General features: G+C 39.5%; 1 protein-coding gene across 1 annotated transcript; it reads right to left on the bottom strand.

The window, feature by feature from the left end:
• Window positions 1-4,469: 4,469 nt before the first annotated feature.
• LYRM7 (LYR motif containing 7) lies at window positions 4,470-12,288 on the bottom strand. Its single transcript, XM_066569182.1, has 5 exons — window positions 12,234-12,288; window positions 10,103-10,175; window positions 9,418-9,488; window positions 6,850-6,931; window positions 4,470-4,995 (listed from the first exon to the last, which is right to left on the bottom strand). Exons 1-5 carry the CDS (start codon window positions 12,249-12,251, stop codon window positions 4,919-4,921), a joined length of 321 nt encoding a protein of 106 aa, XP_066425279.1. The 5' UTR covers window positions 12,252-12,288; the 3' UTR covers window positions 4,470-4,918.
• Window positions 12,289-14,378: the final 2,090 nt, after the last annotated feature.

Genomic DNA, 14,378 nt, shown 5'->3' with positions numbered 1-14,378 from the left:
TAGTGAAGTCTTTCAACAGAATTAGGTATTTAGATATCTATGCCACAGATTTGCCCTCAAAGAAGCTAAATATACTTTACCCTCAAAGATGACTGGATTTGGACTATCAAAATATCAAACATGTAAAACTGTAAAATCATGGAATCAAGGTTGTAAGAAACCTCTAGGATTGCCAAGTCCAACCATCAATGCAGCACTTCCATTGTAAGCCCTAAACCACTAACCCATATCACCCAGCACCAAATCCAGATGCCTCTTAAACACCTCCAGAGATGGTGACTCCACTTGGGATGGTAACTCCCAGGGCAATCTATTCCAATGCCTGACATGTCCTAACAGTGATTTTTTTTTCTAACATCTAATCTGATTCTTCTGTCTCAGCTGAAGGCCATTTCCTCTGGTCCTTTCACTGCAGGGACAGTAGAAGTGACCAACCTCCACAGCCTCCTTTCAGGGATTTGTGGCGAGCCATGTGGTCTCCCCTGGGCCCCTTCATGACTAAACAAACCCAGCTACCTCAGCAGCTCCTCATAAGGCAAGTTTCCTAGACCCTTCACAAGCCTTGCTGCTCTGCACTGGCCACACTCCAGCACCTCAATATCCTTAATACCAAATACCAACCTTAATACTCAATTTGTATTCCTATTTGTGCTTTGTTTTAAATAATTATCTTCCCATAAAACTAAAAATCAAATATTTGACAGCCTGCCAAACTTCAAATGTAAGGACTGAATTTTGCAAGTAGTTTGGAAAGAGTTATCTGAAGCTGGGAAGTATTAGGTCTCAGCTCTTCCTGTAAGCTGTCAGCCTTTATTTTTAGTTTTCAGTTGTCAATATTTCTTTTCCTTTTGTAAAGGAAGTTTAAAGTACTGCCAGTACTTGAAGCTGTATTTACAAGTCCAGTGTGATACAAACAGGGCTGATAATTTTATGCAGCATTCAGACTACTTCAGCTCCTTCAGCTGGCAGGACCTCTAAGAAAAAGACTAAATGCTTATGTCACTGAAGTCACCATAGGTTTGCTGATCTCATGTTAGCTGAAAAACTGAGAACTCAGCTCCTTAGGGAAGGTACAAGCCACCTTTCCATATTAAACTTTTAATGCTACTTCCAGATCAAGTCTTTGTAAAATCACATTGTGGTTTAAAAGCACTCCCTTGTAAAATTAGCAACTAAATGCTTCCTTTACCAAAGTGCACAGGAGCAGAGAAGGGGATTAATTTTCCCCTGCTATGTTAGAACAAACACCTTGTTTCACCTAAAACCGTTAAGAGTTCAACACAAATCCTACCCACACAAACCAAATCAATTAATAGATTAAATCTATCACCTGTGTTTTATGAACATCAGGCTATAGAAAACATACTAACACCATGATTGATCCCTATCCTAACCTTGCAGAAACACGAGACTGAAGAAACCTTTTATTTTAAAACTATTAAATAAAGAAGAGGGAAAGGTGGTTAGCACAAGAGCAGAACTTAAGTGTTTAAATTGGAAATACTCTTTGGATGTATTTCATCCCTTCAATAAAGCTACAGTGTATATGAAGTCAACACTTTGTAAAAGAGAATACCAAGGCAGAAGGCTCCAACAGCTACATCTCTGGTAGCTGAAGCCAAAAGCTGAAGCACAAAAGAATTGTGCTACATGGAATCACCAAGGTGGCATCTGTTCTGCCAAACTCTGCATACATGTGACTACCTTGAGGAGACGTGAAACTCGCCTGTACAAGCCCAGGTCTTGCTAAGCAGCACTGCTGGTGTCTCTGTGCAGGTGATGGGCACACCCCTCTGCACAGCAATGTGTGCTGGTCAGACCACACTGACCTCTTGGCTCTGGCAGCTTGGCTCTAGCAGATCTGAACAAGCACTAAGGCTTTTCCAAGAGCACCTCCTGTCTGCCTGCAGAAGAGCTCTATGTTGGTTTTTTTTTTTTTATTACAGACATAATAAAACTACAGTTTAAAGAACTGTTTACCTTTAAGGCATACCTTTTATGATTCATGATATATACTCTAGAAGGAAAGGCACATGCATTTGCTTTAAAAATTCTGCTGTTCCAGTAAACCTAAAAAACTTAAGTGTGATTGAATTGTGTTATTGTGAGCCTATTCAACTACAGTTTCTGTTGTAAACAGAAAACCCTTTTCCCCTCCTAAGCCATTAAGTGAAAACCCTGTAATGACTTGAAAAGTTTCAGCTAAGACTTCAACCTTTGCAAAGAGAGATTGCAACAATAGTTCCTTTTTATTTTTGATTATTTGTATTAATTTAAAAAAAAAAATATATATATGAACACAATCCTAGCAATATCAAGAACAGATTCATACCCAGAGTGAAATTAAAAAGGGAAATGAAAACTGGAGTGATGGCTGGATTCTGGAATGCAAACCAGCAGGTAAGCATGAAATAAGGGGAAGAGGAATAGTCACTACGACCAACTAGCATGAAGAAGCCTTTAAATACCCTAATAAGCAGCTGCTCATTATGCAGGTTTGTGAGATTTTTTCATGACTGAAAAGTTAAATTTGAAGAAAGCAAACACCTATGGGGCCAAGACAGCAACCAAATCTGAGATACTTTTAGGCTCAGTAACATATTTGGATTCCCATTTACCCTGGTCTAAATATCCCCTGGATTCCTATTTAAGATCACATCGAATAAGAGCAAAGAATAGGCCTGTCAGCCTCTTATGTCAATAGACTTTTTTGTATCATCTTGATTTTCCTCATCTCAACACTGCAGAATTTTGTTTGTCTTTGCTGCCAGGAATGCACAAGGACAGCAGGAACATGGAATGTTAATGCACACATCATAGAGATACTGCACAGGAGTGTAAAAACAATAATTCTGAAGACCAATAAACTGTACCACCTATTTTTACAAGGTAATTTATTTTCACCAGTTGTGTATGTTATTCAAGTGACTCATTCTATATTTTTGAGTATTCAAGATATATGTAAGATGAGGGACACAAATGCCTGTTGAATCGCAAGCCTGATCCTGTAAGTTGACACTTCCCTACTGTATTTCTACTGATGTATTCTTACTAAAAATAAAACCCTGGAACATAGCACAGCAGAATGATACCAAAACAATAGTCATATGACAAATCTCTCCACTTGTGGCTTCTTTGAAGAGCATATAGAAGACCACCATCTACCATTGATATCAGTGAAGTCTTTTACTACCTATTTTGCATGGTAATGGGCAATACGGTTTTACATTTGTAGTGAAAGAGTGAAGACTTACCAGGCATCAGTTCTATAAAATCAATCTGAAGGATAAAATCTCCAAGATTACACCCACAGCCAAAGGCAGTGGCTATAAGAGGTGAATTCCCCCCAATTCCAACATGCCATGGGATGTCAACCTTCATGGTTATATAATTTCCCAGTCTTGCCAGACCCCTGTTTAATTACTTCTGCTTAAAAGTTAGTCATTTCACCTGAGGCAATGCTCTCCTTTCTCTTTACAGTTGCCACTACCTTGTATTTTCTCTTTCTGGCATATGACTCTCTTATGCCCCTTATAGGAAAAAAAAAGTCATCATAGGCAGGCTGCAGAAGGATGGGAAACCAGACATAGAACATAGTCCTTAGGGAAGTAAACAATACCAGGGGCCTAGAACAGGATATCCCCTACAGACAGACATTTGTTTTGTAGTGGTAGCCACTAGAATACAACAAATGGCAAGAACTTCAGTCATTTAATTTTATCTCCCATCATGTGCCTGGTGCCTTTTAGCTACAGTGCCGGGAGTATCAGTGCAATTCAAAGAGGGTTACTGACATCTGTATTTCCTGCTGGCTGCCCTGGCCATCGCAGCCAGAGGCAACAGTTTTAAAGAAAGGAGTACTTGTCACATTGACATGCTTTGTGAGAAAAAGAGACTGGATGAAGGCACTAGTTTTCTGATTTATTCAGCCAGTCAAGCCTAATCAGTACACATACAGACAGGCAATTCTGACATCTTGGAGACTGAGATTAACAGGTACAGCAGGACTCATGAGGTGAGATGTATTGTCAGACTGCCTCACCCCTGTGTGAGGTACTTAGATCCAAGGGTCATGCCTGCTATCAATTTCATGAAGATTCTATGTATCACTGCAGTTGTACCTCCTTCCAACTAAAATGGAAGTGAACAGATCATTGCAGTGAATTCCACAAGAAACAAGGAAGTATCTTTTAAAAAATGCAAATTATTAGGGCTTACTAATCATACTTTTCATATATTCACTCTAGACGAGTTCACTTCCAACTAAACAGCAAGGCCGTTTTCTTTGGAAAATGCCTCAGTCACTCAATGATTACCAGTTAAAACACAAACCACAAATTCATAAACCAACATCCTTAGGTTATGCTGTATCTAGGTTCTCTTCTGCTGTCACCTGAGAACTCAAACCCTAACATTCTGGCTCATTCCAAAGTGTCTGGGAGAAAAAATACACTAAACATGCTCTCCCATCTGTAAAACACAAATAATTTATTCAGATAAACCTTTAAGAATGCTCTCAAGTATCACAGTATACTAGTGTACAATTAATGACAACTTCAGAAATCATGCTTTTGGTACAAAGCATAAATTTAACATTAAATACCACAAGATGATTTTTCATTACTTCAAGGAAGCTTATGATTGACAATAAACTTAAAAATAAATATTATCAGTATTCAGTACTCAATTTAACTTTTATATAGCTTTGAAAGACTCTGGATTGCTGGGAAACAATCTCTGTCTGAGAGCTGTCATAATCAGAAACATTCCTGGCTGAATTAACACAATTCATGAGTGTACTTTTAAATTCTGTGAAAGTATTACTATCTTCCACAGAACAAGTGCATGATAATATCCCAGCACTCAATAAAATCAGTAAGTTGATTTCAGTCTCTTTTTTCCTGGTAACAATATTTCCTCAGGATTCTTGCTTTTTTGTTGGTTTATCTAAGTAGGGAGTGTTGTCCTGTAGCAGATCTTTCCTGGGTATGAGTACTGAAATAGAAAAAAAAAACAACAAAAGAGTAAGACTACAATCTTATGGAAAATACTGGGAAAATACTATTTCAAATTCTAAAGGTGTTTTTACATTTACAAACAAAATATTTGGTTACTAAAATGAGGATCTGAACTTGTGGTAAGTAGCGTCTATCTAGCATCTAGATATCTAAGACAAAATCATACTAAGATTTTACTTTCAGCTGGCTAAAATAATGTTTTCCCATCTTCTTTTATATGCATTGAAAATTTTGATATTAAGAAGCCATAATTGTTAAGCACGTACTGTTAGTTTGGTTATGGGTTAAAAGGGTAGTTATAAGAAATACAGTACTCAACGGTACCATAATACACCTATGTAAAGAGCACCACCCCCCAGGGGAAACGAGCCAGCCTGGACAGAACTGTAATGGGCCAATCAGGCGCCTTAACTTTCATGCAAATGAAGGATCCAAAAAGAAACCAATCCAAAGGGACAAAAAACAGGACAACAGGGGGCATCTGACCCACTGAACTGGTGCCGCTCCATCTGGAAGATCGGGGACATCCCCATTGTTTTTAACAATTATGACCACTCTGATGAGTTTAATGAGTACAATTTTGTAAAAATAAGTACATAATATGTATGCTTGGCAGCCAAAAATTAAATTTAGAATTAGCAGTGACTACTAGCAGGAATCCAGTTGAAAATGAAAGAGAAAACATTATTGTGCCATCGTTGTGTGTATAAAATGCCTCCTTGCCCACAGTGTGCAGTGAATAGCAAGAATAATCACAGGCTTTCACCTGTTGTTTCTGAGAGCTGTTTCATGGGGGAAGTGAACAAAAAGGAGGCAATAAAGGACTTAAAAATTCATTAACAGCTTGATGAAAATGAGAAGTAATTGAAGAGAAGCCCATTGAAGATAATTAAACCAGAAAACATCTCAGACTCAGGAAGCGCTGGCAGGTGTGAACAGCTGAAAGAGGTGCAAATTCACTTTGTCTGTTCCTATTCTTCAACTATTATCTGCCTGGAATCATCGTGGAAGACTTGACACTGGTCCAGACTTATCTTTGGCCTTGATTATAATTGCTGTTTTAAAGTTAAATGTTTTACCAAACCTAAAACTGAAAATTGGTACAAAACTTTCCAGACAACACTAAACAGAAGTAAAAGGAAACAATGTACACAGCTGAAGATTTTTTGTATTCTCTTACCACACAGCTGTATGCTGAGCCTACCTACTACTTCTCTTTTTGACTGCAAGATAAAAGAACTTCTAAACCAGGAATCAGGATTTCAAAATTTCATAGACTTTGCATTGAGGTAATCGCTATGTCACAAATCTTACACAGTATAACCTGAAAATGAAATTGTTGGAAAAAAGTTTTGGAAATGAACACTCAATCCTCAAAGAAAAAGCTTTTCTATGGTCAGTGTATATACTGCACTTGTTAATGCTCGTCAGGCAGCTCCTCCCTGTTTGGTAGAGCAAACACCTCCAGACAGGTACAGTGGCTACTGCCTTTGGACATATGCTGACTGATCAGCCTGTACATGCATGCTGACTAGCTATCTAACTGCTGACTCTCCTAATACTTACAGCTAGTTAAGGGACATTAAAAGTAATCACTGCCTCTTTTGTACCAGCCTCCATACCTCAAAATATTTGTATGGAAACTTTGTACCTTGGAAACCTTCACCTGTCCTAGTTAGTGACATTAATGAATAGCTTATATTAAGAATTTTGCCAGAGAATAACAGACAGGCTATTTACCTCACTATCCCTTTCCTTAGTTTCACATTCTATATTTATTTTCTAAACTGTAACATATTTCATGATCTTTTTAGCATGCAGGCTTACTCACCTATTTTGTCAGAATCTGTGTGAACCGCCTGAATAACAGAAGTTCTGAGAATCACTTCAACATCTGAAGCAATTTTAAGAAGCTAGTAATAAGGAATAAGAAGAGAGGAACAAGAGAGCAATTTGAATTATATGTGACTGTTTCTGAAGGTATTTTCCATACCAGACAGCTATTCAAATAATAAAATCATTCGGTTTTACTACTCAGTTACTTATGTACAATGTATACATTGCTTTTGCCTTGGGGATCCTGGAATAACTTACAGGTTGACGTGTTTGACATGGAGCACATAGTGAGGGAAACTCTGGCTCAGTAACATACACCAGTACATACATCTATGTACCCAATTAAAACTGCAAACGAATAAGGTGAAATGCAACTACAAAACCAATTAACTAGTTTCCAATGATCAAAGGCACTCACTCATGCCTCAATAACATTCGACTTCCCATAGTGAAAGGGCAATCTCATTCTTTCAACACTACTGCTCCTGAAATAAGGAGACAAAACAAGGGCAAAACATGACAAGAATTAAGAATTCTGAGTTTTCACAGTAGAACTGTGCAGAAACAAGGCACTACCTAAAGACTACACAAGGTATTAGTATTTAGCAAAAGGCCTAGAATTCCTTCTCTCACTAAGAGGATAAGCTGCAGCACCCTTGCTAGCTTTGCTGCACCATTAAGAGAAGCCTAATACTTGTTTGCCTGATATCTGTGTCAGAAGTAATGAAATTGCTCAAGTGAGACATTTCAGGAGACATGCTCACGCTATGAAGCAGCGTGTACCAACAGAAGTGGATCTTTGCAAAGGCTAGGGCTCAATACTTGCCATCCACACTGCATTTCTCATGCTCTTCCCTTTTAAGGGCTTGGAGCAGGTACCCTTCAGTTCCCCCTGCTTAGAGCCCATTAGCAGCCGGGCTGCATGCTCCTGAAGCGGAGCTTCCTCTTCAGAGGAAGGGAAGAATTCCTCTTAAGGGAATTCTGCTAGTTGGTCTGACACTTTACATAACAAGAAAAGCCACAGGAAGTGGAACTAACCAAGGTAACTTCCTAAGTGCACTCCTGATCTGAACAAAAACTGGTGCATTAGATTTAGCTACCACATTTTTCATTCTGATACTGTAGACAGTTACCTCAATCTCCTTATGTCACTGCAAGCTTGACATGTACAAGTACATACAAGTACTTACTGTCATATTAGAATACACTGTAGTTTTCTATTCTGGCTGGTCAATACTCCATTTTTTAGTTGCTGTCCAAAGCAGAACATTAACTGCATCACATTCATGCAAGCAAGTGCTCAAACATTCTCAAGTCCTGTATAAAACTTAGTTCAGTTCCTCTGCAACTAATTCTTTTCAGTGTGTACATGTAATAAATATGACAGCTTCTGTGATGTTCTAGGAGTGTGTAGCTGGGATGAAGTCTAGTATTTCTTTCACTGACACAGTTAATCAAATATCAACTATCCCATATCAAAAAGTCACATATGTGTAATTTTTAGGTTGCCTAGAAAACAAATACAGATTTCAGAATTGCAGCAAATCTTTTTCCTGTACATCTATAAAAAAAAACAACCCTGAACACATAACATAGCTAATCAGACAGTGGTAACACAAACACTGAGTATTATTACAGGAGGCTGATAACAAGCTGAAATTCAGGAACTCCTAACTAAAAGGTCAGAACTATTTACATTACTGTTCTGTGGCTGGCATGAGGAAAAGGTTTACATTTTATTTCTTCAAGGGACAGATGTAGGCACTTTCTTCCAACCAGTGCCCAGTTACAATGTAAGGACAGTCTGATAAAAGGCTGAACAACAAGGACTAAGTTATTCAGTCTGTATGGATGTTAATAGCTAAAATTATCTAAACCACAGAAGTTCCCTTTCAGTTCAGAGTAATTGTCAGAAAAAACTGACTCAGCAAAAAGTGTTAAGGCAAAGGTAACTAACTTAGTGAATTAACAGAATGCTCCACTTTTAATGGATGGTAAGGAAAGAAGAAGCAAAAAAATCCCTGTAATATAATTAAGATATACTACATCTATACTATACTACAATAAATCATATTAATTTTGCTGGGTTTTGCCTTCCACAAAGACGCTGAGTCATTTGTGATAGTAACTCAGCAGGTTGTTTAATTTGTCTGTTTGTTTCTGTTTGCCCAAACAACACTGAGCAGGTACATTTAAGTGACCACAGTACAGATAGGTATTATGAGCAAAGTATAAAATATTTACATGAAAATTGCTACTTCAAACATTATCCCATAAAATTTTACTATAAACTTCAAAATAATCATATTGAACTATCAGAACACACTTTCTACGTATGTACTTTTGTATGTACAAGATTCTATAACACAGTATTAATACTATTGGCGGTATCTATACATTTATAAACAAAGATCCATGTAGAAGTCTTTCTAAACCAACCTGGCTTTCATGATGTCTCAATCTGTTTACAGTAGTTTAGAGATCCTTTAAGCAAAAAACTAATTTCTAAATATTCATATGTGAAGTGGGAAAAAACCCCAAACAACAGAAAGCAATAAAATACCTCATTAATCTTCTCTTCAGATGTCTCATCTCGGTTATTTCTGAATTCTTCATTTATCTTTTGTCTTGCAGCTAAATAAAGCAAACAAAAAACTAAAGAGTGGACAAAAATTGTATTTTGAATTTGTCACTGCCCCAAAGTTAAGAATCTTAAGTCCTTTATGGCACAGTCCTGGGGCACCCTGATCAAAGTATTTAAATGAAAGACCTCCATATAATTCACATGATGTCATATTTTAAGTTGACTGGTATACAAATAAAATAAGATTCCCAATTTAGCATTTTGTATTGCATACACAAGGTACTAAAAAAGCAGGATTAATCCCTTGAGGAAAAACCACACATAGAGAATTAATTAGTACAGCTAACTATGCTCTGGCTGGACTGAAGAGAAGTTAAAAAAAAAAAAAAGAAAGAAAAATATCTCCCAAGAAGATCAGGAACATTTTAAAAAGAAATGTTTCCCTTTCAAAATATGTGTGGAGTGCTTGAATATAAGGACTATTTTTTTTGTTTCAAAATAAAGGGTATCTCGTTATGGACACACAAATTCTCCCAATTATTACTTGAAAATTATGGGAGAAATTTGAAGAAAGATTATGTTAAGAATTATCTTTCTCTGTATTCCAAGAAGAAAGTTCCATGAAATACAGATAAGCACACACCACACAAAACAAGTATCTCACCTTCGAGGGCTTTGATATCATTTTTAAAAACTTCTTGCCGTGTTCTGTGTAACAACTTAAAAAGCTTCAAAACCTGCCAATACAACATCAATAGAATTAACTTATTTGCTAGAATGATTGTTAGTTAAAATGAACATGTTACAATTGAAAATGTTTTGGTTTAAATTTCATGTTCTTTCCATTCAGTACAGAATTTGATACAGAATCAATATCTAAGAGGTTTTACTTAAATTCCTGATTAAAACACTTGCAGCCAAAGCTGATGTGATGTCATCAAAATCTTAGACAGGTCTAGATATTTCAAATTACCCTAAAATGCTGGCACCACATCCTAAATAATTATCTGGCATGATGGAAATAAAATCCTGAAAATACATGGACATAAGCATTATTTATTGTGCCAATGTCAAATAAACCCAACAGAACTGGAATAACTCTAAAGGTCAAATTACTTGAAGGAATTATCAAGGTTCTATCAGTGCATACTCTCTAGCTATTGAAAAAGATAGAAAAAGAAATGGCTGAAGTATTCTCACATAAAATTCTTCTACAGGTGGTGTGGCAAAACCAAAGCAAAGTCCTTCCCCTAAATACAATTCCAGGTCAGCAAACGAACACTTCAGTAAAAGCAAACACTCAGAAAGCTAGGATTTACAGTGCAGAGAAGACACACCTGAATATGTATGAAAATAAAACCCCCAGAGAATCACAGCTCACAGTCATGTGGTTGATCATTCATACAGACTGCAATGAATCACAGAAACTCTCAAATCCTTATGAGACTTTTTTGTGTCTGCCAGAGACTGAAAAGAATCTCTGACAAGCACCAGAAAAACATAATCTTGAAAACAATATGCCTTTTGAAGCTCCTTCTAGTACTTCCTATCATGTTGTGGCATCTCTAGAGAGCACAGTTCCAAGTACTTCATAATACTTCTCTCACAATTAGTATTCCAAGTATTTTTAGAAGGACAAAGAAGAAGCACAGGGCTGTAACTCAGAAAAAACCCAGCAAATGAACAGAGCCATGTTGCCTTTAACTGCACCATTCCCTAGATGGATGAATCTGTGGAAGGTAAACCCACAGAATTAAAACTCAACAAATAAACTTCTTGTTTTGCAGATATTCTAATATCCTAAAATTTCTATTCCCCACAGTATATTTGCCATCTTTTCAAACAGCAGATTAATATTACATGTGGTTTTATGTTGAACACATATACGGCAAAACCTAAAACTTTTTATGGTTCTTTTCAAGAATTTGTGAGCCATTTTCAGGCATCTTCCTACGCATAGAGGAGTCTATAGGTTCTTCACAAGGGAAGAAGGAGGGGCAGGCACCAATCTCCTCTCTGGTATCCTGTGACAGGATTCAAGGGAACGGCCTGAAGTTGTATCAGGGAACACTCAGGCTGGGTATCAGGAGAAGGTTTTTCACCCAAAAGGTGGCTGGGCACTGAACAAGCTCCCCAGGTCTGTGGTCACAGCATCAGCCTGACAAGAGTTCAGGAGGCTTTTGCTCAGCTCCCTCAGGCACACGGTGTGTGCACCGTCCTGGAGATGGTCCCATGCAAGACCAGGGGCTGGACTCCATCATTTCTGTGGCTCCCTTCCAACCAAGGATATTCTCTGGTTCAACTTCTCCAAACCCCTCCTGGAAACTTTTCACTACGCCAGCCACAATGGTGAAAAGCTGAATTAGATGGTCTTGATCAGGATGTATTAATGCAGACACCTCTGACCTCTACAGCCACCTGCATTAACAGAGAGCTCCGCCAATACCTGTCGACTGCACTCCCAAAACTAGGCTTCAAGACACTTCCGAAAGAGGCACTGACAGGAAATTACACCGCAATAATGAAAGGGCTTATTAATTCTTAGGTCCCTGTTTTTCCCTAGCTTATTCTCGCGTGCATCTGGATGTATTTTACCCTCTGCTTATCACACTTCTCGCTTTCTTTTCCCACAATAGCCTTTGCGCGCAAACCGCTACATTCCTTTACCTAGTTTTTTTATCTTTCTTGTCCTGAAAGTCAATGTTTTTTGGCTCGACAAAAGCTACAAAGCTGCAACCTCCCGGCACGGACAGAGTACGTGTGTTTGTGTGTGTGTTGGTGTGTGTGTCACTCGCCTGCCCCCGGCTCCCCATGGCGCCCGCCGCCGGCACCGTCCCGCGCCGGAAGTGCCCCGCCGCCGGAAGTGCCCATCAGGGACGAGCCGCACCCTCCCGCGCTGCGCCGGTGCCACCGCCAATGCTGTCCCCCGGGGGCCGCCCGCCGCCGCCGCCGCCGTTCCGAGCAGCCCTTGTGCCCCTGCGGCGCTACCATGGCCGGCGGGGCTGAGGCGGCCTTCACGGACTCACATTAGGGACTTCCAGCCCAGCCTGGAACGGACCACGCGGGCCCATCTGGTCCAACGTCCCTGCTCAGGCAGAGACAGCCCAGAGCACATGGCACACGATTGTATCCAGACAGTTCCATCCCCACTGGGGAAGACTCAACAAATTATCTGGACAATCTGCTCCTGTACCCGCTCACCTGCAGAGTAAAGAAGTTCTTCCTCGTGTTCAGAGAAACTTCCTGTTTCAGAAACATCCATTTCTGTCCACTGTCCCTTGATCTGTTGCTGGGCATGGCTGAGAACAGCCTGGATCCTCCTCTGACCCCTTTCCTTCAAATACTCATAGACATTGATGAGGTCCCTCTCAGCTGTCTCGAAGCTGATTGGGCCCAGCTCCCACAGCCTTTCCTCAAAAGAGAGATGCTCCAGTCCCATCTTCACAGTCCTCCTCTGGACCCACTCCAGGAACTCCATGTCTCTCTTGTCCTGAGGAGCCCAGAACTGCACACAGCACTCCAGATGTGCCTCACCAGGGCACAGCAGAGGGGCAGGATCACCTCCCTTGAGCTGCTGGCAATGCTCTCCCTAATGCACCCCAGGATCCCATTGGCCTTCTGGGCTACCCAGACAGTGCCCATCCTCGGTGTGCGAAGGTCTGGCAGGAGGCTGCCACTGCCTGCAGGAGGAGCTGAACGGGGTCCATAGCAGGCAGGCAGTGCCGCCCACAGGCTCCTCATTCCACTGGAGTGGTCAATGGCCCAGGGACTCCTGCTCTCCAAGGGGAGCCACAGTGGGGATGAGAGGCTGCTCCCTGCCCAGCACCCCCTGCCAGGGGCTGCACATCATTGCCCAGGATGGCACAAAGACCAGTGTGTTCTACTCCTTCTTCTGAAGAAAATTATAATTGTTTTAAATGGGTAACTGGACAGCCATCATTTTCTGTGTGACACCTAGAATGGTCAATAAATGATGATGTTTGCTGTTTCTTCACTTCAGTTTTTATTTTGCCAGACCGTTCCCTTTCTCTTGCAGTTAGAACAACCAACAGCAGTTCGGAATCCTTCCTTATCTTCTTTTCCAGTCTATTTTTTCACCATTTCAGAAGAAAAGTTGTGATTACAATTCCTTGTTTCTGTGCTTATCAGTAGTATCTCAGGATGTCTCCAGTTTCTAGGTATCCAGCTGTACTTAGAAGAGGCCAGTTGCACTTTTCAAGGAAACTTTTGGTTCTCAGGATCACAGCTGCCAAGCTGGCAGGCTTTTTTTCTGCTGGTATTATCCAACAGGCATATTCTTTTGTTCAGTCATTTCCCCTCTCTAGTCAGGTCACTTTCTCAGCTGCTCACATTAAGCTCCTCACAGCCCTGGCTTGTCTTACTCACACCCTGACCAACCCAGTCTGGGCCTGGCCACATCATGGCCACGCTGGGTACATCTATAAAACTGAATTACCATTCTCTTGAAAAACAAACAAGCTTATAGTTCACTAACATATCATTCAGCATTAGCTAAAGGCAGCATAAGGATTTTTAGTGCAATCATCTTTACTACTCACTAGACCTCTAGCAGCAATACACAGTCTATTTAATAATTTAACAGCAGGTACATTGTAAGCCAATTAAAATATGGGAACACTAAACTATTACTCAATAATTTTAATATTTTTATTATTAATACTTACTTGTAAGCATCTATTAAATACTTTTTTTTTGCTATGTAACTCAGAAAGAAACTTGATCTGTTAGCAGAAGTGATGTTTATTCATAATTTATTTCCAAGAATAATTATTGCAGATGTGAATGAATTAGATCTTTGAAAAGAGGGTCTAATTCATTCATTGTTTTATTCAAAATAATAAAATTTGCTATTTTCATGGTGAGACAAAAATATATGCTGAAGTCAACTATATGAAAAAAAATGATTTTGCTTTTTTGGA

Source organism: Molothrus aeneus, chromosome Z (genome assembly GCF_037042795.1).
Source record: "Molothrus aeneus isolate 106 chromosome Z, BPBGC_Maene_1.0, whole genome shotgun sequence".
NCBI lineage: Eukaryota > Metazoa > Chordata > Aves > Passeriformes > Icteridae > Molothrus > Molothrus aeneus.
Note: the sequence above shows the minus strand (reverse complement) of the source record. Positions and strands in the feature narration are given on the sequence as shown.